The sequence below is a fragment of the Crocodylus porosus genome, unplaced genomic scaffold (assembly GCF_001723895.1).
Source record: "Crocodylus porosus isolate Cpor-Errol unplaced genomic scaffold, CroPor_comp1, whole genome shotgun sequence".
NCBI lineage: Eukaryota > Metazoa > Chordata > Crocodylia > Crocodylidae > Crocodylus > Crocodylus porosus.
The window spans coordinates 2,361,300-2,386,645 of NW_017728927.1; the positions used below are offsets into that span (position 1 = coordinate 2,361,300).

General features: G+C 48.8%; 1 protein-coding gene across 1 annotated transcript; it reads left to right on the top strand.

Annotated features, from left to right (window-relative positions):
* Positions 1–9,782: 9,782 nt before the first annotated feature.
* On the top strand, positions 9,783–14,718 carry COQ7 (coenzyme Q7, hydroxylase). Its single transcript, XM_019541779.1, has 5 exons — positions 9,783–10,017; positions 12,327–12,441; positions 12,525–12,664; positions 13,625–13,693; positions 14,337–14,718. Exons 1-5 carry the CDS (start codon positions 9,796–9,798, stop codon positions 14,412–14,414), a joined length of 624 nt encoding a protein of 207 aa, XP_019397324.1. The 5' UTR covers positions 9,783–9,795; the 3' UTR covers positions 14,415–14,718.
* Positions 14,719–25,346: the final 10,628 nt, after the last annotated feature.

Consider the following 25,346-nt stretch of genomic DNA (forward strand, 5'->3'; position numbering starts at 1 on the left):
ATGATCTGCTCAGGTCCCTTCCGACCCTACAAACTATGAAACTATATAACCCTTGTACTTGACTCTGCTTTGTAACTTTATGTTGCGCTGCTGCTAAACATGAGGGCTGACTCCAGACCAATGCTCAGTTTATTTGTTTTAAAATATATATTACCTTTTTGTATTCCTGTTTACATTTGGGCAATGGTGGTTCACAATAAAATCCTTCATATTAAAAAGCAAAATAAACATATTACTGCATATATTTAAAGTAATTTGGGCTACAATTGGTATCTTCTCTACAAAGACAATTTAAAAAGACCACACATTGCTCATAGCCCTTTCTTCAAAGCATTTTTCCTTTCCTACCTATACACTTACTCCAGACTTTCCTCTTTTTATTGCATTTGCATTTGTTTATAATGGAATTTATTGTGTTTATTATAGTGATTGCAGCATCCCTGTCTTCATAGCAGTTTGGTGCTGGCTTACAAAATTAATTATAGACAATCAGAAAGAGGAAAAACTTAGAACTTTTATGTTAGTATCTGAGCAGCAGAAAAATACTTCAAATGCACAGAGGACAGTATATGGTACCTGTGCCATTTTCTTTTTGATGAAATTTATTTCCTGCTATTCTTCTGGCTTTCTCTGAAGTTTTGGGGCATTTGTATACATCTGATTTTTGCCCTTTCTTGCACTCCAATGGTGGGACTATTTACATGACCGTGTTTTCCAGATGCTTTAAAAGTCTTTCTGGTACATTATAGTAAAACTCCTTGGGCATAGTTTAGTTGGTTCACCATGAATTAAAGCACTGTATCCATGGATTCATTACATGCAAATACCAAGGCAGTCAAAGGTGTGTAATGACTGAGCCTCTTCATCCACCGGATGGCACAGCTACTTTTTTGTAGTTCCTGCCTTTATCCACCAGCTGTCACTTCAAATTGCAGCTGCCCCACTTCGATAAATGGGTGTAAAGTGTTTCCCCGAACACCAGGTGTAGCACATGAAGCCCAACAGCGCAACATGCAACAGTGTTCATCCTCCTGTATAGACACCCATGTACGACCCCCCACCACTCATGCCCTGGCCTGGTTGACAATGGCATCATCACCCCATCACGTGCCTCTGCCCGGACTGGGCGCAGCCTGTAGCTGCCACGTTTTTTCCCCCCCGTGCGCTGTGTGCTGGCTCCCTGCTGCACCATTCGCGATTGCACTAGAGGTCACCCCACAGACAGACCCATGGCAGCCCTGAATTGAGAATGGTGCAGTTACCGCATAACCTGCCCCAGGTTCAGTCCAGGAATTAATGCTTGCGTGCCTACCGGGGGGGAGAGGGGGTGGGTGGCGGGAGACTGTGCCATAGACTGCTTTCATTTCCCTTTCAGTCAGACACAACTTCAGTCACTTCCCCTTCAGTCCGACACAGCCTTGTCAGTGCATGCAACCTGTAGCTGCACCCCCACCCTGCTTTTTTTGTACTGGCTGCTGCACCACTTGTACTCGAGTGCACAATGTTACCCAGCGCCCCCATTTAGACTCATATGGCAGCAGGTGAGATAGCAGCCGCGGCCACCTGCTCCTAGCACTGAGTGCAGCCAGCCTGTAGCCCCAGGTTCCCTTGTGCTGCCGCACTGGATCACACGCTCCTGGGGGCAGCAGCTCCGCACCCCCCGTGCTGGCTCCAGCATGGGCCCGTGGGCGGAGGTGGCTGTGGCTCCTGCCCCAGACTGGGGTCCAGCTCACCCACTCTGGCTGCTGCCAGGGCTGGAGCCCACAGCTGGAGCAGAGCTGTAGGAGGGGGCCCAGGGCTCCAAGGACTCCTAATCTGCCCCTGCCCCCCGCACCTGCCCATGTGCCATGTTGTTGCCACTTAGGGATTTACTGGGTTTTCCAATATTGGTTAAACAACCTTCCCTGCTGTTTCAAAAAACTGTTTATTTGCAAGTGAGGATAGCAGACACATTGAAAGAAAAGGAGACAGATAATTCTCTTTGACATAATTAACCTTTAATGATTTATTCACCCTAACTTACGTAAATAACAACCCAACCAGTACAGAATTTTCCAGGTAAACCTGCCGAACCAAGTGAAACAGTTACATTAAGGGAAAAGTGAGCAGAGAGGGGACCCCAAGGCCATTGGGGCAGAGAGTGGAGGCAACAGGCAGGTGGACTGAGACCAAAACCTGTGCCCTCTCCCCCTCCCGGTGCATGGGGCAGAGAGTAATGGCACCCCATGGCCAGTGGGGCAGAAAGCAGAGGTGGCAGGCAGACAGACAGACCGAGACCAACACCTGTGCCCCCGACCCCGTGCAACCAACTGACACCATTACATGTGGGGGGGGAAGCTTTTACCATGCGTCCAATGTGCATAGGTTGCTAACCACTTGATTTATTGGATTTTACAATGCATCCACCGTGCGTGGTTTTTATGGAAGGCAATTGTAGGACATTTGCAAGTTAACACTGGCAAGTTAACCATACTGAAGTTGTGAAGTTGTGTCCGGGCATCATCCTCAGGCTTTGTACATGGTCTGCTTTTCTTCTTCGATGGCAGTGTTGGTGGCAGCGTATCCATCAGACCTGAAACCAGGAAGGAAGGAATGTGTGTGCTTGGTGGGGGGTATTAGAGGAGTACATAGGAAAGTTTCTGGAAAAACCACCAAGGGCCCACCAGCCTGTGTGCCTGCCTGCCGACCTGTCTGCCTAAATTTTTGGGAGTTCAGGCCCCAAGCGTCTAGAAAGTATTCACTGGCAAGCAGAGCCTCCATGCTTTGCATTGCCCTTCACCTTCCTGCACAACAATTAAATCCCTATCACCTATCAAGTTAGTTGTTAGTGGAAGTAAACAATGCCCCCCCCCCCCCATCGTGTCACTTGTCTGTAATCACCCATCCTGTCCTCCACCCAACCACCCCCAACCACCCCCAGAGCCCAGCTTAATCTCAGGTGCTATTTCACATGTTGGATGTCAGTTCCTAAAGGCTTGACATACCGGTTCTGGAGGATGATGTCCCAGCCACTCCCCTGTTGTGATGCCCTCTTGCAACTCCACATTGGAAAGCAGCTCTCATATTGGACTTGAGCCTGTGCTCAAGCACTGTCTTGTTGTGTCCCTGCTGGGCAACTCTTCTTGAAGGCGCCCAAGACATTCATAGGACCACATTGCCTTGGTCTTACATGCCCTGGCTGGGTGTCTTTTTCTGTCTCTGGCCTGCTGTCTTCTTTCCTCAGCCTCAGACATCTCAGATCAACATGGCATACCTGTACCCTGACCGCTGCTCCCTCAATATATAGGACGGCTGTTCAGTGGATCAGGAAAAGTTCATTCCCCTGCTCGTTTCAGTGCAAAAAAACCCTAATTAGTGCAGACATGTTGGTGCCAACCTCGCAATTGCTTTGCAAAAGAGTGCCAGAACTGTGTGTAAGTAAGAAACGAGCCATGTACCGATGGGTGTGCAAGGGAGGGTTACCCACAGGGTCCCAAGGGTTACCCACAAGTTGCCCGTGTGTCAAGGCACTATGTAGAGATTGCAGGCAGCCCGTAGCCGCCACACTCCTCTGTGCTGCTGCCAGTCACTATTGCACAGTCTCAGCTCACAGTCAGACCCACATCCTCACTCCCCCACTCCCACTGCCTGCCCCTGCTTTGCCTTGACCAGGGTGACAACAGCACCATCACTCCCTGGTCTTCCCCTCCCCCTGACTGAATGCAGCACTGTAGCCGCGCGCAGGTTTTTTCCTGTGTGCTGGCTGGGATTGCACAAGGATGGTCACCCCACAGTAAGATTCATGGCACAGGGCACCTAAAATCTGCCTAGATAACAAATGACCCAAGTACTGCCAGGTATGCCAAGGAGAGTCGCTGACCCTTTTGGGCCATTGTGTGACCGACAGCTAGGCACCAGTCACCCATGTGTCAAGGCAATGATCCCTGCTCACTTGAATGATTGATTAGGTTGGGGAAAACACCTTAGCTACTATGGCGGTGTGAAATTTCACCAGCTGTTTTGTTTCAATGCTGTTTTGACTCATTTCGAGCTTGAAACAGCAAAATCGAAATGAAATGAAGGGCTTTGAAACAGCCTCAGAATGAAATGAGGGCAGTCAAAATGTTTCAAAAGTTTTGAAATGTTTTGAGTTTTGAAGCTGAAGCTGGGCTTGCCTGCAGAGAAAGAGAAAGTAAGGAGAGGAAGGGGGAAGAGGGGGGAAGGACACAGTGAGAGTGCACCTTAACACACACTGGAGAAGAAGCTCCTGCAGAAGAGAAGAGCAAGGGCTGTCACACTTCGGCTGCTGCTGATGCTACTGCGCTGCTGCTCTCTAAGTTATTATTTTACCTGTTGTTATTTAAAGTGGTGGACCGAGATGAGGCTTTAGGAGTGGAGGGGACCTCACTGGGGCACACTACTGTGTCATGTAGGGGCCCCAGTGCCAGTGAGGGCATGCCTTAACACACACACAGTCACATATGTCATGAGTTTTGCTTGTCAGCAGCTTGAGGTGCAATTCCCCCGAACCCCTGCACCAATCTCCTTGAAAGCTGGCAGGCTTCATGGTCTCAGCAGGGGCTACCATGCCTGCTGTTTTCACCCCCCCTCCATGCTTTCATAAGTTTTGCTTTCAAGAATTTGAGGTACTGTCATCCCTGCTGTTTTCATCCAAATCTGCCAGAAAATGACAACGTTATAGGCAGTTTCATGCTCCCCGTTATAGCCTATGGGCGAAACGTCGGAACAGTTTCAATGAAACGAAATGGAACAGTGCCTTCAAAACAAAATGAAACGAAACTTGAAACGCACTGTCCCGTCAAAATGGAGAAACAAAAGTGGAAATGAAATGGTGCTGTTTTGCACAGCCCTATTAGCTGTGTGGATAGGACAGGAAGAGATGGTGTAATGCGGGACCACTATGCGCAGCTACGTGCTTTATGAAAAATGGGTCATTTTATTCCTCAACAGGCATGCGTGAATGTGCACTGAGATCATTGTAGGGAAGATAGAGAGGCACAACAGAACCACCCTGGCCCCCTTAAGGTTACAACAACTCACAACAGTGCTTCACAGCAGGCATGATAAGGTCGGCAATTGACTTACCGTTGTCCCTGTGCACGGCTGGATCTGAGTAAAGGAAGTGGGGGGCTGCAATACTTCCTGACCATTTATATGTTCAATGTTTCGAATTTTCTGGAAATGTGACATGTTGTGAAGCTTTACAAAGGGCTTCTGCATGTGGAGGGGAGCAGAGGTCTCAGGTACAAAACACGTCAAGGTTACATTTGCAAGCTGTATATAGAAATTATGTTTATATGAGATAATATGTATAGGAAAAGTGTCTAGGTCAACTCTTTCGTGTAAAGATTGCAATTGCCACTTGCAGCATTGCAACTTTCAGGGCTGCCCCTTTCCTTGGCAATAGGCATATAACATAGCCACTTCACATTTCAAAGAGGGCAATTAGCACCCCTCAGGCAGAGCTCCCTCTCTTTGTTCTCCCAAGAGCAGGACAAGCTGAGAGGGGCTTGTTAACAGTTTATTCCCACTCTTCCCCCTTCCCACCCCTTCAACCCCACCCACCATTGCACTGAAGTCTCATTATTACTCTGGGTCTGAGGCTAGCCAGGGAGTTTTCTTTCACTTCCCCCCACCCCCAATCCCAGCCTTGGCAGGCGTTTTCACTCCTTCCCAATAAAGGTGGCAGATAGACAGGGGAATATGCAGCTTTATTGCACCTGAGAACTTAGTAAGGAACACACACAAAACTAATGGAAACAGAGAAGTTAGAGAAACAGGAGCTAAAAACAGCAACACCTAGGAACAGTGTAGTACTTTGTGCCGTGTATTACTTGGCTGTCTTTCCCTGCTGTGCCTGCTCCTTGCTCCTTCAACCGCAGCGGTGCCCGCCTGGCTCTACTGGCAGTGGTTGACTGTACTGTGTCTGGGGGAATGGGCTCAGCTGTAATGCTCCTGTCTACCTCCTGGACAGGGGCAAGCTGAGAGGAACTAGTGTGCTCTTTCGGGGGGTGGTACCTGCTTATGAAGGCTGTATTTGTTCATGAGCTGCAGGACATCTTTAATCAAGCCTTGTGTCATCTGCACATCCACACGGCACTGTGTGGCCAGGTCAAGAAACTAGCTTGTGTGGTCTAGGAGCTGCTTCCTGAGTTTTATTGTATTGTCCAAGCTTCAGTTCTCCCAGTGCTCATCAGACCTAAGCATATCCCGGACATTGTCCCACCAGCCATCCGAGGCAGCCGCTCAGGTTTGTGCCGCCTCCACCGAAGCCTCCATCATGCTGTCTCTGGAGCCTTAGTGCCTGCAGTGATAATCCTGTGAGTGCTTCACTTCAAGGCTAACTGGGGTCCAAGGTTCAGAGGCATATTCCTGGCTGGCATCGACCATGGCAGCTGGTAACAAAAGGAAAACAAAATGTTTGTGGTGTGGTGAAATTTCTTTCTCCCGCCCCCGAAGCATTCAAGAGGATGGTGACCCACCTTCAGCACTACATGCACTAACCCCCAGCACATCCGACCCTCAGGCACTGAAACAGTGCCTGCCAGAGTGGCCCAAATAGATATAATGCCCATTGCCTGACACATACACGTCCTCAGTTGTGCATCCTCTTGTGTCTCGGGAACAGAAACTGTTCTTTGGGTCTCTGGAGGAACCTCTGACATGGTACCCACATCCAAAGCAGTTTCCTCCTTCACCTCCTCTTCGTCTGTGCTACTCCAGAGTCAGAGGGGAGATTGGGGTCATGGTCAGGGTTACCGCCTCTTGGGTGTCCCTCTCATCCAGCACCATGAAGCAGTCGCCGCACTGCTCTGACATGCTCATGGTTTCCCTCTGAGGCTCCTTCCTCAGGTGTGCTCTCCACTATGCCAGTGCCAAACGACCGGAGACAGGAAGCCTCGCCCGCATCCTTGGAGAGAATGATGGACAGCTGGTCATAGAAAGGAGAAATTGTGCGCTCTGCCCCAGAACAAGTTTTCATCCTCGGCCAGGTGAAACGCACATCTCAGGGCCTTGATTTTGCTCCAGCACTGTATCCAGTCCCAGTTGTGCCCTTGCACCTGCATTTCTTTTGCTATTGCAGTATACACCAGCTTATTCCTCGGGTGGGGGACAGCCGCAGCTGGACCCATATCCTGGGGGGCAGGGGGAGCTCTGATTTTCCATGACAAACAACACATAATCAAACACCAAAATCTATAGGTATTTAGAATTAATTTTATTATAGTGATTGAGGCAGTGGTAGTCTTTCGAATTGCTTTAAAAGTGTAAATATATCAATAAAGCATTGTGTTCAACTGATACCCATATATGTAGTATTTAATTTTAGTTGTTGAAAAATGTAGATTTGGGGGTTTAATCAGGGAATTTAGGATTTTTATTAGAGAATTTGCCATTTTTAAACAGAGAAAACTAAGATCCCTGGGTATGAATCCTCTTTAGAGCAGGGAGCAAGAGTCAGAGTTGCTGTAACCCAGCTGACAAGGTAATTTTCTGATGTTTTGCCTTACTAGATGTAAAGCATTGTAAATACTGTGGTGACCTGAGCCCTGGATAAACCCCCCCCCCACATATTGCCTGCTGCAGGTATCAGAACTTAGGCCCTGATTCAGAAAAGCATCTCTTTGCACTTAAAATTCCATTGAGCTCCACTTAAGGATGTGTCTAAGTACCTGCCTGAAGTTAAATGCATGCTGAAGCTCTTTAACAAATTACAGGTTTGATTAGCCCCTAGCCAGATTTCTAGTAGGAACTCCTCAGGAGTATGTACCTCATTGGGTATATGTTCAGATTTGAGAATGCAGACAACTGAGGATGACTTGTAATTTCAAATGTTCAAATGCCTGCTATCCTAAGGAAAGTAAATCCAAAAATATTTTATATTTTTTCTCAGCAGAGTCCTACCTATAGTGCGGCCCAATCTGCAGATTTCTACCCTTTACAGTTCCACTGAAATCATGAGAGCTGCAGTCTAGTGCTTCCAATCTTTATTCCAGTCTTTAGTTACAAAACATGTTATACAGTAACACAGCTGGAATAGTTTTCAAGCCGAAAAAGAAGTCAATATCCCATGCGTTTGTGTGATAAATAGGCATTCAGCTGATTGTAGAATAATATTAGAATCCAATACATCCACGGGCAGATCTAGACTTTGGAAAAGGGGGTGCAGAGGTGAGGCACCTCATCCCATGTAACACAGCGTGCATTTTTCTCTACTTTATAAAGAAACTAGAAGCATCTGCTAGGGGCTGGATTGTTCTGTTTGAGATGGAGGCAAAAATAAATAGGACATCACTGAAACAACTTAAAAGCAACCTGCAACATATGAGCTTCAGGACCAGGCACAGGATGGCAGAACAAAACCTGGCTGTACTGCGGGAACATTGAGACCGAGACAAAGAAAGGAGGGTCCTTAACAGCTTGGGAGTGAAGAGTTTAGAAGGGATTGGGTCCATTATAACGAGCCACGAAGTCAATGGACTCCCTCCATGGGTGTCTGGTCAGGGACCATGGGGGAGAGGGTGTTCCCCTGGTGGCCAGTCCTGCTGATGGGGGGGGAGCCTCGCTGGCTGGGGTGGACCGATCTCACTCACAGTAAAAGTGGCCGTGCTACTTTTGCTTGTGGCCCCGCTCACCAGCTGGCACTCACAGGGGATGCACTGATGCTCCTGCCTGTCCCCCTGCCCGCCAGCTACTCAAGGAGTGTGGCCTGAAAGGGGGCGCACTCAGAGGGTACATGTGCACCCCTGTACACCCCCTGCGCATAGCCCCTGACTCCCTTGGGACTGCTTGTCTGGAGATGCTGGGCCCAGCCCGGCGGGTGGGTTTAAACTTTGGCTCAGATCAAGTGTCTTGGCCTCTGGGCTAAGATCAAGTGGGGGCATCCGAATCCCAAGTCCTCCGGGCTTAGGCCTGCATATAGGATGCCTTCCAATGGATTTGGGAGTAGGATGCAGTGCTGGATTTAGGTTTAAGCTACTTACAGTTTAGGGCCTCACGATATGAGGGGCCATCAAATAAGGAAAAAACCTGACTCAGTATCAAGTTTTATAATATTCAACTGGTAAATACAGGAGATAAACGAAATATGGGAAAATGACCCTTTAAATACGGACATTTTTTTTTTCTAATATGACAAAAATATACATACATTGGATTATTTTTATCGTATGGGGCCTCTTAAATTGGACATAGCTTAGGGCCTCAGCGTGTCATGACCTGGCACTGCCAGGGTGAGAGCCTGGGACAGAAGATGGTCGCCGGCTGTAGCTGCACAAGGTGTTTAGATCCACTGATGCCTGCTTGATGCAGTTACTGGAACAGCTGAGTTTTGCTCAGTCATCATGACCTGAAACTGATTTGGCTGATTTGACCTGGAGCACGAAACATATTAATAATTATTAATAAAAAACACCTAAAATAAATAACAACAACAATAAATATAAAATAATAATAAATAAAAACAAATCGAAATAATAATAACAACACGTAAATAAATAAAACAAACTCAGGGTGGAGGAGGAGGGACAGGCCTGGCGGGCGGGCAGCACCCGTTCCCGCCACGGGAGGCGCCCTGCGGGAGGGACTCGGGCTCTGTCGCTTGAGAGCCGTCCCGGTCTCCATGGCAGCCGCAGAGACGCTCACCTGCGACTGACAGTGCTCTCCACCAGTGGGGAGCGGGCGAAGGGAGCCGGGCAGCCAATCGCAACGGCGCGGGGGCGGGACGGGGGAGAGTGGGGCTGAGGCCGAGCGGGCGTGCGAAGTGCGTCATCACTGCGCGCTGCGGCTGGCGGGATGGAGGCGGCCCTGCGGGGGTTGCGGCCCGGCTGCCGGCGCCTCGGCGGCGGGTCGGGTGCCCCGAGGCTCCGCAGTACCGGCGCGGCCTTGGGCGGGCTGAGCAAGCAGCTGCTGGACCGCATCGTGCGGGTGGACCACGCGGGGGAGTTCGGGGCCACCCGCATCTACGCGGGACAGATGGCCGTGCTGCGCCGGACGGCGGTGGGGCCCCTTATCCAGGTCCGTGCGCGGGGGCGGGGCGGCGGGTCGTTGTGGGGCCGCGGAGTCACGTCCAGAGCGGCCCTCTCGTGCGGCACGGTCTCAGCCCGGCCTGTGTGGCAGCAGTGGTCCCCGTTTGTGGCCTGTTGCTTACAGTGTCACAGACTGTGCGTGTCAGCTGCTTAAAGCTGCTCGCCTCGCTCTGTACTCTGTAATGTAACTGCTCTTTCGTTAACACCGTGATGGCTGAAACGGAGCAGAAGCTGTTTGAACCTTTTAAAGCAGCTGAGAAAAGGACTGTATTCTGTCAAATGTCAAGGCTGGTGTTGGAGCAGGGGTGGGCAATTATTTGGGCTGAAGAGCCACTTAAGGAGTTTCGGGGAGCTGCTGAGGGCAGGGGAGTGGTCCTGGGCTCAGCCCCTGCCGCCTCCCTCCCAGTGGCTGCCCTGGAGATACCAGTTATTCCTGTCCAGCTCTGTCCACCCTGCACCCACTGCTGGGCTCTGGACAGAGCAGGTGGGTGGGGGCATCTCCAGGGAGACCGGCCTGGGACTCCTGCAGGTAGCTGGCAGATGGGATGGGACCACAGGTGAGCAGGGAGCAGGATGACTGGGGCCCGGGGCAGAGCCACAATCTGCTTCCTGCGTATCCCTGTGACAGGTACTGGTTCTGCAGGCAGCAGCTGGCTCCTGTCGTAGAACTGGCACCCATTGCAGGGAAGCGCAAGGAATGGACTGTGACTCTGCCCCAGGCCGCACCACCCCGCGTTCCTGGTCCTGCCCACCTCTCCTGCTTGCCTGTAGCCATGTCCCATTTGCCGAGCTGAGCATGCCTAGCCTATGAGGGTCTTGGGCTGCTCTCCATGGAGACCCTGCCCTCCTGCTCTGTCTGATGCCTGGCGGTGGGTGTGGTGGACAGGCTGGGGTGTCCGGGTAGCAGGGTCAGGTTTGGCGTTGGTGCTGACAGAGACACTGGTGGCGGCAGCCGGAAGGAGCTGTGGCTCTGGGGGCTGCTGGGAAACCAAGTCCAGCAGCTGTACCACCCCTGCTGTTCCTGTGACCCTTGGCCGTGCAGACTACAGCTCCTGGGATACCTGAGAGTTGTGTGTGGGGATATGGCAAGCTGTGCTTTGCGCTAGGCAGCACCCCATACCCAGAGGCAGCAGGACCAGCCACACGTGCCATCACCTGGGCTGCCCCCCAGGGGCTGTATTTTGCCCACCTCTGTGTTTGAAGCAAGAGGCACTCTAGAAAACAAAACTTTAATTCAAAGGTGCCAAAAGCTTGGAGCAAGCTGTTCCTGCAATTACTTAGTGTTTTTTACACTGAGTTCAGTTAAATGCATGTTCTGGGAAAGTGCATAACCTTTTAGGGCATGTCCAGATGAGCATGGTCTTGCAGTATGTGGCAATGCAAAAAAAACCCTGGAGCAATGCACAATTGGCCAGCGCAAACTGCTAAAAAACAGAACCAGCCTGCCCAGTGCCACGCTCCACTGCCAGCCAGGCTCCATGTGGCACAGTCACCGCAGCTGCAGCCCCGGGAGGCCCCATGGACCCAGGTAAGGCTGTTGGGGCCAGCACAGTGTTGGCCCCAGCCTCCCCTACCCCACTTGAGGTAACTTGCCATGCTCCAAAACATGTGTGGCATGGGCGTTCCCCAGCGACAACAAGCAGTGGTGCTAGGTGTATTGCTGCTACTTCTCCCCAGGGAACCAAATGTCTGTATGCGCCCTTGGTGTCCCAAGGCCAGGTGTTTAAGTAGTAAACAATGTGCTAGCTCTTTTAATTGCAGAATATGTTTCTGACATAATACAATAGTTATCTGACTGGATGAAGGGAATCATTGCCATACAGTTCTTCCCATTGTTGTAGGTATGAGGTTCAGACTCAAAATAAGGCTTTTTTTTTTTTTAAATAAAGGGAAGGAAAAATGATGTAAAATGGTCATAATCCATTACCTAAATTGTCAAGTATGAAATTTAAACAGCAGTTTAGAACAACTAACAGATTGGCTTTTTTCTTCTGCTCTCATCATTTCCTAATTTTTCAATCATGGAACTTTCCAAGTTAGACAGGACAGGAATTCCTAATGTAAAATTAAGGGGATTGAAGGGAAATATTACCCATGTGCATACATATGCATTTTCTTTTTACATCGGAGAAAAATAATCCCAATTCAAAAATAACTTATTTTCTAGAACACTTTTAAAGGTCAGTTGCAAGTAATATGAGCTAAGGTTAAAATCCAGTGCATCTTCCTATGCATTTATAGCTACATTGCAGGAAAGCATAAACATAAATAAAACTTACAATTTCCCTTCTGTTGCAGCACATGTGGAATCAAGAAAAGGAGCACCTGAAGAAGTTTAATGAGTTAATGATTGCCTATAGAGTTCGACCCACTGTTTTATTGCCGTTTTGGAATATTGCTGGGTTTGCTTTAGGTGAGCTCATGTTGTTGACATTGGCTATTAATAATGTAGATCTGGAGTGAATTGTTTAACTTTAATTTTTTTCATAATCACAGGTGCTGGAACAGCTTTACTTGGAAAAGAAAGTGCCATGGCCTGTACTGTGGCAGTGGAAGAGAGCATATCCCATCATTATAATAATCAAATCAGGAAACTAATGGAGGAGGATCCAGAAAAATGCAAAGAATTATTACTGGTATCTGACTACACTTTAAAGATAGTTTAACACATTCTCTGGCCATGTTTTGAGAGTTTATTTTTAAAACGACATGGATACTATAGTAGGATTTACAGCAGATTATTTTGTGTCAGAGTTTAAAATATTTTTGCCTAACACTTAGGCAGAAAGATGACCCTTTTTGTCGTTTAAAGATAGAAGTTTTCTATTTGAAATACGTTTAAATTTAAACGTATTTGAATTCAGTTTGGGAGCCCACACGATTTCTCCGTGGCTCTAAAAATTGCATGAAGTTGGTTATTTTAGAACAGGGGTCAGCAGTGTTTTTGGGCACAGTGCCAAAAACACCTGCAACCTTGACTTGTATGATGTTGTTGACGTGCCAGCGGCAGACAGTGAGGGAGCTACAAGGGGACTGATCCTTGTAATAATGCAGCCCTGATGCATTCCCCACTGTCCTCACTGAGGCACGCATTCTCTGCCATCCACCATGGAGACCAGGCTGCTCGCAGCTGGTGGCAGGGAGGCTGCAAGCAGTTGCACTGGGGTCCATTGACTCCCTGTCCAGCTCGTTACCTGCAGCAGGTGCACATGTGCCTCCCTGGCAGATGACAGGGAAGGGGCCAGGGCTGCACTGCCACAACGAAGATCAGGCCCCTTGTGACTCCCCCTGCTGTCTCCTCTGAGGCATGCATGCCAAGCAAAAATGCCTTCACTCCGGTATGTATGTTGGGGCTTGCCTACCTCTGTTTTAGAAGCTTCTGCCTTGTACTGTATAGCTCTGGGTTCGTCTCACTGGAAACTGTAGGACAGGGTGTTCCTCAAAAGCATTCAGCTGCCAAAAGATCTTATCCTCAGATTTATTATTCCTTAAGTGGTGGTGGTTTGGCCAGAAATTTATGGTATAGTATAATCTGGATGAAACCTGTATAAAGACTATTGGTACTAATCTGCTGTGTATATACATCTTTTTTAAAGATTATAAAACAGTTCCGGGATGAAGAGCTGGAACATCATGACATGGGGCTTGACCACAATGCAGAATTGGTAGGTTTAGAGCATTATTAGCTCAGTAGTGTGTGTGAGTGCATCTAGTGCTCTAATGAAAATGTAGAGGATGGGTAGAAAATAGTAGTACATACCATGAAATTCTTCACTCTGTGTTTTTGTTTTGTTTTGTTTTGTTTTTTGGACATAGATCTAAGGTGACACTGAAGAACTCTTCCGTAGGATATTAAATGATGTTGGATTTTATTTTCATACTGAAATTTTCAGTTTCTTTCAGTAACTTGATAGTATCCGTTAGAATCCAGGCGTGCTGCTATCAAATGCCAAGTTTCATGGTTAATGCAGTACGCTCAGATATGCTGTTGCATTTAAGAAAATTCAAATACTACATAGCTGAAAAGATCAGACTGATGTGTGTGCAAAATACTGTTTATTCCTTTCCATCTTTAGGGTACAGACATCCTCCTGTATTCCGAATACCACTTAGCCATATTTATTAAGGAGGGAAAACTTAACATGCCAGGAACTTTGGGTGGCCCCTCTACTTTCCCCTTTTTGCGCCCCCCCAGTCATAGTTGTGTGAGGAAATTGCAGTATGCAGCTACTGGGATGATACAACACACTTTTTTTTTTTTTTGTATACACTACATGGCTTACTGAAGAGTCTTTCTTTGTTTTCTAGGCACCAGCTTATTCACTTTTAAAGATTGCTATACAAGTTGGATGTAGAGCTGCAATATTTTTATCAGAAAGAATTTAGTGCTCTTTTTTGAAGAAGATGGTAATAAATCAAGACAAAACCAGTGGATTGTGACTAGACATTTTATATAGTTGTTTTGTATTCTTTCATAAAGGGTCTAGTTCTGCCATTTTTACTCACATTAAGTAGTATCTTGTCCAGCAAGCACAGGTCCATATGGACTAATTCTAAAGTGAAATACAATGTCTTGTTTTTAAAGCTGCTGGTTTTTCAAGTGTTCACAAGGTGGCAGTAAAGCCTATGCATATTAGTCTTTGTACTAGTACAGACTTTAAAAATAGGGGGAATCCCCCAATTTAATTTGAAAAAAAAATACATTTAGCACTGACTATTTTCTGAGTGTTCATTTTCAGGGTAAGTAAATGAAAGATTGGTAAGAATATTTCTCTCCATTCTACCCTGAGTGAAGGTTGATTATTGCAGACCTCTGTTGTCATTGTTAAAATGACTGCTTGCAATCTTGTATTTTTGCTGGCCCAAACTTTGAGGTACTTGCTCCCTTTCAGCAGTATGAGTTTGTTGTCAATGTGGGCTCTTTGTGATTTATTGAGAAGCAGGTAGAGACAACAACACAGCACACCTGGATGATTGTACCCAATATCTTCTCAGTGTCTTAGCTCTCCGTGGGCCTCTTTCCTACCTGGATTTCTTTAGCACTGAATGAATAAGGGTATGCTGCAGGTACAGTTGGTGAACTCAGACTGGTGAGGCGGGTGGAGCTTGCAAACAGGGGTGTTGCAGCTAGCCAGGCAGTCTGGCCGGGGGTGGGGGCTGCAACGCCCCCTTCCCCCCTCCCCCCCAGCTCCTGGCTGGCTGCAACCTCCCCCCCACTCCCATGGGATGCTCCACCCACCCCACCAGTCTGAGTTCACCAGCTACACCTGGCACACTGACTTTCTCAGGGCAGGGACAGAGGGTTGCCCAAACTGTACCAGCCTGGCATGGAGCAATTTAAATTAGGCAGATGAAATTTCAACCGTTGGGCGCGTCCACACATGCAGGCACGTGTGCTTGCAGCAGCTCAAATAGAAGCAGTGCAAATTTGAGCTGGGGCTTTTTGCCTCACTGTATGTGCTCGGACATGCGCTTTGTTGTGGAGCAAATTGTGCCACTTGGGGCAAAATAGCCCTGCCTGGCTCCTCCGGGATCTGCAGCCAGGGGGAGCTAGAGCCCGAAGCCAGCACCTGTGCTGTCCCCAGCAGTGTAAAAAGCTGCCCTGTCCTGGCCCCATCCATACAAAATGCTGCCCTGGCAAGCAGCTCAGGGCTACTCACTTTCAGGAGCTTCTGGGGCCTGGCCACTTGGTACCTGGGGACATTACCCCTTGTGCCAGCTGGACTGCTGCAACAGCATCCCAAATCCATTTTTAAAAATACCCCAAAATCCATGTTCTTCCACTGTTAAGACAAAAAACCACTCTACACCCACACCCAATATAGAGAGAGACAGCAATCAGTTGGGTAATGCTTTATGGGTATATTTACAATGTTAAAGCAATTTGGAAGCCTACCAGTGTCTGTATCATCATGACAAAATAAATTCTGAATACCTGTATGTGTTCATGTGTACTTTTTGTTTTCTTCACACATGATGGGTGTGTGATGGGGGGGATGTGGTGTTTGCAGGAAGGGGGTGAGAAGGGGTGTGGGGGAAGGTGGGTGGCTGTGTGGGTAGGTGTGGGGCGATTTGCTGGGGGGACTGTGGGTGTGGGGGACCTTGTGGGGGGGCTGCTTAGGAGGGGTTAGGTCCCCAGGCCCACACAGGGTCCAGCCCCCCAGCACCTGTAACTGATCTTTGAAAGCAGCAGCAGGGGGACCATGCACCAAGCCCAGTTGGGTCCATCCGGACCTGGGGCTGCTCCTGCCACCCAGCCGGGCCCATCTCCTGGTGGCAGGACCCAGAGCAGCACATGGGGACTGCGTGCCAGGCCCAGTTGGGTTCTGCCACCCTTGGGGCTGCTAGTGTTGCCTGGCCAGGCCGGGCAGCAGAAGCAGCCCCAGGGCCAACAGGACCTGGCTCGGCTCTGCGCAGTCCCCGTGCACTGGGCCAGGCCAGGCAGCATGAGCAGCCCAGGGCCCCACATCTCCCTGCCACCCCTGACCTCCCCCCCCTTACCTTGGACAGTGCCGGGGCAGCCAGAGCACCAAAGAGAGGCTCTGGTCAAAACCAGAGTGTCTCTTGGAGGACCAACTCCCTGCCGGCTCCAGGCACAGTCTGGAACCGTGCCTTGCTCCGCTCTATTGCGGAGCGGTTTTTTAGACCCCTGGATATCCAGGGGTCTAATTTTCTCCCCACACTGCAAACTTGCAGTGCAGGGAGCATTTTTTCATTCCTGCACATGCCTCTTGCCCTGGCTCAAAGGGATTTGAGGTGGGGAAGAGGCACGTGCATGCTTGTCTGGACGCACCCATTGTGTGTAGTGTATACTCTGTTAGGGCTTGTGATGACAGAAAAGGATAGTCCAGACAACGCAATAATCCATTTGATATATTTCAAGTATATAAATAAAGCAGAACTACGGCCCTTTCCAACTCCCTTTCCAGAGCACTGGAATTGAGGCAGTTAATGGCCCTTAGCTACTAAAGAATAGGAGTGTGATGTGGATCTTCTTATCTTGCTTTACTTAAATGGTAAGTACTCACCAGTCTTATCCTATAGTAAAAGAAACAGTGGACTTCAAGCCAAGCAGTTGCCAGTGCCCTTCAGCTTAAAGCACTTTCTGCCCTTTTTTCGTGGCCATTGCTACACAGAATAATTTCCAGGCACCTGGGATGTATATGTCGGTAAGATGTGTTGACTTGTTTGGTACTACTGATATTAAGGTTCATGAAGATGCTGTTAAGGTTTTGGGTTAGGACATGTTTAAAGGTGGGGAATGCACCTTTTTTTATTATCTTGGGGTGGTTGATGTAAAATCCTACCAACAGCGTTGTAAGCAGAATGAAGATGAAAAGGAAAGCACAGATCTTTTCCCTTAACCAATTTCCATACTTAAAAGGTGCTACGTAGACAGTGTGCTCTGTCACCGCTCAAAGCAGCAGTGCCATTTTGAGTAGCAGTGGATGCTGCCACTTCAGAGTTAGCTTTGTTAATATTACTTTCATCCTTGCTGTTTAATATAGATTCTATTTAGCCAGTTTGCAACATTAAAGCTTGTAGTATGTCAAAATATTTATTCTTCCGGCAATATTTCCTTAAGACACAACAGCAAGAGAAACTTACTGAAAACCTGGCTCTGTAACTGTGGAGTAGCATTTTCTCCATGACTTTACTGAGAAGGACAGAATCAGAAACTGAGGAAGAGTTAGTAGGGCTGCTCATAGAGTTACTGTTAACGTGGCGTCAGTATTACTAGCATAAATCCTGTCTTACCATGAGCATGTAACTCATCAGTAAAAATTAATTTCTTATTAAAACTTGGCATAAAAAATCTATGCAAGAGATTAATCTGTACTGTTTCTGAAACTTGTTCAAAAAAAGAGGTTCTTCAAATCAAAGGTGGTTCTTTCGCTAGTCAAAGCTGTGGAATTCATTCTCCTCTTGATCCGCCAAAGCCCCAGACTTGCTCATCTTCTAGACAGGTTGCAAAGCCCAGCTTTGTGGAAAGTAGGATTGGATTCATATGATTAAATAACTGTTGAAATGCACTTTGTGAAAGTATGATCCTGCTTTTGCTGTCAGTTGTTACGTTGATCCAATGATCTTTGTTAAAAGATATTTCAGACATGATTTTTTTTTCACTGTTGCAATAATAGATCTTTCACTATAAAGAAAGAATGGAATTTGCTAAGATGTAAAGCCAAAAATGTACCTGTAAATATATGAAGAGGTCCAAAAGGATCTGAAGGATCAAAAGCTTAGTGTTGCATGCATGCACCAAATGAGCTAAAAAAGAAAGAAATGCGGCTCTACAAAATGGTCACAAGGGTGAATGTTTTTCTGGAAAGCCTGTAAACACAAGATAGCAAGATCTTCACAGAGCAGCATTTAGACATTGCTGCATGAAAAGGAAGGTAAGCATTCAATCAAAGCTGAGGATTTAGGGAGGGAAAAGTTTTATAATATAAATCCATGCCTCCCCTGAGTTCAACTGTCCTGGTCTCAGCCATTTTGTCAGGATTTCATGCTAGACAGGCATTTTTGGTGCGTTCATAAGACCAGGGTATTATTATTTTCTAAGTCTGATATTCTGAATGGAAGTGGGACTCCAAACAACCTTTTCTCGAACAAATGTTTTCCAGAAAGAGAGAGCCCTGTGTTCTTGGAATGAGGGGGGCAAGGTGTGGGTGGTCTCTGAGGCCATTTCTCTCTAACTTTGCAGTGTGCAAACATTTTTGAGACAAATCTCACTTTTAACACATTGTGGTTGGCTGAAGGCTGGAAAGAACAAAGGGCAGGAAACTTAGTACAGACGTGGGCAAAGACAGACTTTATACTAACAGTGGAAACATTCACACCACCACCGTTGTCATGAATGGCTGAAACTAATATACTACGTTCAGTTTAATACAATACCAAAGAACATTGCTGTCTAGGCTCTCAGACAGTAAAATTATTTCTCCAGCAGTAAGCTTGAATAGTAAACATAGCTCAGAGTAAACAGCAGGTTATTCACCGAACACATTATGTCCCACAGTAGGATTTGCTCTGTCTAGACATTAGAAGGGAATGCTTGCATCAGTGCTGTGAGGAGCGTGGGCCTGAGAACTATGGGCCCAGCTTCTGAGACCTGTACGTCTCCATTTGCTTTGATGTTATTTCTCATTTTGACCAGTGTAAGGAGGTGAAGAGCTATACCCTGCATTCCTGTTCTTATTGAAACCTGTTGAGAGTGTTTATACTATGGCTGTAACTAATGGTGAGGGATGGTACTGGGTGGGCCCAGATCACTTAATTTGATTTGTGCCTCGGTGTGGATTTTGTGATAATTAGATAGCTGCTACAAGGATGCTATTTTCATTTTCTTTGTGTTTCCCAGCCATAAGAAGGAGTTGACTATTGTCGGCTGTCCAGCCTGCCTCTGGCAAGCAGAGGCCAAACAGATCTGTAAACCTATCTTGCGCACTACATAATCCTGTTGTACCATATATGCTCAAGTGTCCTGGCTCATCCTTTGTTGACAGAGCAAAAGGAATTTGGATTAGTTCAGGTATCTCCAAAACGTAAATGTCGGAAAAAGAGGAAGGAGGATTTATTTTTTTCAAGGCCTCAGTCTGGGTGGCTGGCCATCGTTTCTCATCGGATGGTTTGGTAGGACAGTTCTCATGAATCACAAAGCAAGATACCTCTGAATCGTCTACTGAAATTGTAAGGCCCTCTGTAAACAAGCTAAGTACAAGTACAAATGTCTTTCCAGGACACAGCAACCCATCAGAACTATAATTATGATTTTGGGAAATACGAACTATAGTAATGTAGAGCCTCCTCCTATTTCTCCCTCAATTGTTGGGGAAGGAAGGAAAGGGGGGATGCTGAGGAGGGAGGCTGTAGATTGCTACAGGCATGGCTCCAGTAGTCCGGGATCGCTCTTTTTCATGCCATGACCAACTAAGCCGTACAAGCAGACATTTGTAACACGGACCCAACCTCTCCTTTGGTGCATGTGGTCAGACCGACAGTGGGGGGTTATCTGAAAAACTGAGTAGAACAGGCTGGATGCTTAGCTCCTGTAAATATCTGTGACTCCCCCAACTTTGATGCAGCTTTGTGGTTTATACCGGCTGAGAACCCAGCCTCCCTTAACTTCGTTTGCAACTCAGAAGATGCTGTCAGCAACTCGCATGAAATCACAGCCAGTTATTTTCTATTTTCTCCAAGCGGGACAATGTTAGTTGTATCTGCCTCCTGCTTTCCCTTTATTGTGCCTCACAAAGGGGTTTGTTTGATTTGTGAGGTGCTGAAGGGCACTCCGAATCTGTAAGAGTTGAGAAACAGCAATTAGAAGTATTCATACTTTGTTTGATGTATATGAGGGACTCATTCTGTTAATGTTTCCAGATAAAGAAATCACGGCAAGGACGCCTTTTTACTTGATGGAAACTCCAAAGTTGTAATTTTTAAATTATTTGACACTGTTTGCAATTTACATGGCTTCAGCATGGGAATATCTTTCTTCCTTTTAATCAATTCTTTTGATCTTTTTCTTGCTGTCCCATCAATTTTTGTCTGTATGAATCCATCCCATCTTCCAGTCTTTTCCTTGTCACTGCAGTAACTGTATCAGTAGGCACATTGCATTATTTTCAGCAGTCACAAGTTTGTGAAGTATCATTTTGTTTTGTTTTCAAAAAGTATTTTAAACAGAAAATTGTGTTTTATCGGACTGGGTTCCACACTGACCAGGTCATAATTCCAACTCAAGTAAACTTCCCGTTAGCTACCTGAGAGATTAGAGCAGGGGTGGACAAAATGGCAGATCTGGGTGGCGGCCAGACTCCATTTCCCAGCAGCCCCCTGCCTGCATGGCTGGGGCCAGTTTCCATGGAAACCCCAGCACTGTGATGGCAGGGGGCTAGGGTTTCCTTGAAGACGAGCCCCAGCAGCACTGGCAGGGCAGGTGGCTGGGCATGGAGCTGCTCTGCAGCCGGGCTCGGATCTTGCAGTGTGTGGCAGGGGCACTCTGGTGCCCTGCTCCTATGAAGGGATACAGGTGCAGTTGCTGGGGCAACTGTAGTTGGTCAGCTGACCAGGAGGGGGCCTGGAGTATATAAACAGCCCAGGCTGAAGCCTAGCAGGCAGTTCCTCTCTGGCGGCCAGCCGAGCAGAGGGCCTGCGTGGGGGTACGGGGTGGCGAGAGCCCCGGCGGGGAGGAAGCATAGCCAGGGTGGCGTGGAATGTACGTTATAGCCGGGAGGCTTCTTTTGTGTTGCAGCCGGTTGGCTCGTGGCTTTGTGTTTTCTGTTTGCTATTGTAACACTGGAAGTCCGGGTGAGGCTGTAGGGGTTGGAGGAGGCCTCATGGGAGCTCCCCAGTAGTGGGAGGGGTTCCCGGCGCTGGAGAGTGGCGCTGCGTTTTGGGGGTGTCCCGACCCCAGCCCAGTGTGGGTGACATCGGGAGGAGCTAGTGGGGTGTCCTGACCCCAGCCTGGTGGGGCAGTATCGGGAGGAACCCCAGCAGGGCATAGGACCCTGAGAAAGGGGGTTGAGGGGCCAGGTGAGGCCGAGGCCGCCTGAGCCCTGATTGCGTGGGCGAGACAGACCCCAGTGTGAGCGGGAGCCCCAGTGTGGGTAGACCCCTAGGAAGGGGCGTGCAAGCAAGAAGCCCAGTGAGGGCATAACGTTCGGGGGGCACTGACTCCAGCCCCAAGAAAGGGGCTAGAGGGCCAGGTGAGGCTGAGGCTGCCTGAGCCCAATTGTGAGGAGCCCGAGCAAGGCGCGAGACCCATGAGGAGGGTCAGGGGGCCAGGCTCGGCTATGGCCACCTGAGCCCCGACCGCGGGAAGCATGGGGAGATGGGCCCCAGTGCGGGTGAGAGCGCGTGAGCACAGAGAAACAGGCCCCAGAGGGGCACTGTCTGTGCGGGAGAAGCCCCAGAAGGGGGCAAGCCGATTGCGAGGCCCTGGAGAGGGCGAGTACACAGAGAAGCCCCAGGGGAGGGCGAGTACAAGATTAAAGAACCCGGTGAGGACAAGCGTACGAATAGACGCCCGGTGAGGGTGAGTGTATGACTGTAGCCCAGTGGGGCAAGTACGGCAATAAGGAGCCCGGTGAGGGGGAACATACGAGCAGAGGCCTTGGACAGGGCCACTAAGGAAAGTGCATAGACGAGATAACGTCCAGAACGACTGAGAGGCTTGTGGGGCGTGGTATTAGGGTTGGAAGGAGCCACGCGACGCCCATAGTGTTGCGTGCACCAGAATCTATCCATATAGAGCAGGGACCAGAAGGGGAAGAGCACCAGGTCCAAGGGGTCAAGCAAAGGCAGCCTCCCATTAGTATTATAGAACCATCAAAGTTGCAGCGGGCGAGAACGAGGGTGCTAAAAGGGCAACTTGGCACGGTAGGGGTGCCAGGAGAAATCACGGCTGCTCTTAGGGTCCTGCCCCGTGACACAGTGGTGACGGCATGGGCTGGAGCTGGGGCAGAGCCGCGATCTGCAGCCTGAATGCCCCAGACAGGGGTGCGCAGGCAGCAGACTGTGGCTTTGTCCTGGCTCCACACCACACTGTCACTGCTGCAAGGAGCTGGAGCAGAGCCGTGGTCCACTGCCTGGGGCATGCAGGCTGCAGATCGTGGCTCTGCCCCAGCTCCGCACCACGCTGTCACTGCTAGAAGAGCCCAAGCTGGCTGCGGAGCAGCTCCGTGCCGTGCTGCGCACCATGCCAGCAGGGACGGTGCCAGAGGGGAGTTTGGGAGGGCTGTAGCCACCCCCAATTCTGCATAGCCTGCTAGTCACCCTTCCCAGTGCCACCGCCACCGCCTGCCAAGCCCACCTCACTCCCACCTGCATCACAGCCCTCCCTACCCCCCACCAGGAAGAGGCTGGCGCCACTACTGCCTGGCAGCGCTGCTGGGGCCGCTCTCCAGAGAAACCCTGGCCCCACAGCGTGACTGCTGCTGGGGTCTCCATGGAAACCAGCCCCAGCCATGAGAGCAGGGGCTGCTGGGAAATGGAGTCCATTGCTGATCAGATCTGGCTTGGGCGCCGGACTGCCTTCCCTTGGATTAGAGCCAGGGCGAAATGCTAGGGGAATTTGATTACTGCATTTCATTGCATATATTACTATGCTGCTTGTACTGTGTGGGGTGTTTGTAACTTTGAACACTGCAGGAAGGACAAGGGTCTTAGCTTGTTTGGCATATGTATCCAGTCCCATAGAAGTATGGAGAAAAATAATCAAGTAAATCCTTTTGCATGGTTTGATGTTCTCTCCAGCCACACTGGTTCTGTTTATAGTTAGTTAACTGAGGGATGGGTTATCTTGGTTGGCTTTTCTGAAAGACGTATGTATACAAATGGAGGCTTCCTATGTAACTGGAAAAGGGAGTGAGGACTTTCTGAAGATAAGGACCTGTTTGAACATATGAAGAAAGGAGGATACAAAGAGCTCCTACTGTGGCCACCTGTACACATGCAGATGCCACTTCCTTATGACCTCCCTTGGAGAGTGGAGCAGGGAGGCGTAGGAACAAGCTAGCGCCTGGCTTGCTGTGTCCCCTTCCACAACACGCAGGAGGAATTGTGTAAGGCAGTGCCTGCTGCACCCTCTTAGCGGGTGGCACGATGGATCGGTTCCCCTGTGCGCCAGGCTTGGCTGGGAGGCATTATGATCTGAGCACGAGGCTTGGCCTAGACAGACCTATCTTCTAACTATGCTTTTCACCATGGTTTTTTCAGTATGGGTTTGGGCAAGCCCCTTAGGGGCACCTTGTGCTGTGTGGGGAGCAACGTGACACTGTACAGCCCCCGGGAAGCATTTTCCTCAGCGTACAGGGAGACAGTGTCCATTCGCATCCTTCATGGTGCCGCGTGCTCCGTTGGGGGTTGGGGAGGGGGTAGTTACTGACCAGTCGCATGAAGCATTTCCCAGTCGTTTTCGGACACTGGATTTGCAGCTATGGCATTTGGCCTGCGTTGAATTCCTAAAGGGTTTTCACGTCATCTAAGCAGCAATGCTTAAAAAGGAGCAGCCAAAAATAGAGGCTGGTTTCAAGGAGAGATGTGTGAAGGCTGATCGTTTAACAAACTCCTGATGGGAGCCTTTCACGTGGCGCTCTGGAATAAAGCAAGAACTCAGGTTAAGAGAGCGATGGTAGTTTTGCAGCGCAGTTGTATCCATAAGCAGCCAGAGTTTGATGCTCATCAGGATGAAAGTAGGTTTTTTGAGGTCTTTGTGTAGAGTTATAGGCCTGCTCCAAAGGTCATGGATTGACTTCAGTGGATGTCAGAACGGACTCAATGCAATTACACCAGAGGAAGAAACACGAATCTCACTGACTTCTAGAGGACTTATCCTCTTCAGTCCTCTGGGGCTTCTTGGTGGATGTCCTATACCACTTCTGCAGTGCAGCCCTCCCCATTCCTCTTTCCTCTCCTCCGCATGCACCAAACCTAGAAATAAGGCTTCCCCAGGCGTCTTCTACCACCGTTGTCAAGCATGCTGAAGAGGCTTGCCCCATCAAGAGAAGGCCTGTGAAGCTGCCTCAGCGGGCCATGGCTATACAGCCATTACTCCCTATATAGCCAGCTGCACACTCCTTTGGCCACTAATGAGGAGATCCTTAACAGTTTGTTAAAGTGCAATTTCTACTGAAGCAAAGTGAGAAGTACTCACTCAGTGTCTTACAGACCTAGCACGCTCCATGCCTTTCCCACGTGAGCAGTTCCCACGTGCATCCCTAAATGTTTAGTGTTCACAGATTGTCATAGGCCACATTCATGAGCTACAAAGGTTGTTGGCAAATGCATTCGCGTACCTAAACTGTGCCTGATGTTTGCTGTTGTCAGACCGAGCTTGTACTCCCAGAGGAAGAGCTGGGTTACCACCATAGGCCAGGCCAGGCCAGCCCAGCCCAGCCCAGCCTGCAAGCATGGAAGTGATTGTCTACATGATCCTCGCCTTTCTCACTGGAAGATGAGGAATGCTAGCCATTTCTCTTCCATACTTCTCTGTCCTGTTCATATGCTGTCCTCTAAAGCAGTGTTTCTCAACCTGTAGTTCACGACCCAAAAGCAGGTTGCAAGAATATATAAAAGGGTCATAAGCAAACTTCCAAAATAGATTAACAAACTTTAAAAATGGATTCTCTTTCAAAGGAGAAAAACATGGCAAACCATGGCTTTTCCTTTGCAGGCTGGCAGAGTCCCAGCCTGTGGGGGGCTGCTTGGGGTCCCTCTATGCTCCCTGCCCCACACACCAACCCACTGCCCCACACACTTGAGGCGATGCGTAGGGGGTGCATGCGGGTGCACGTGCATCCCCTGAGCCTAGGG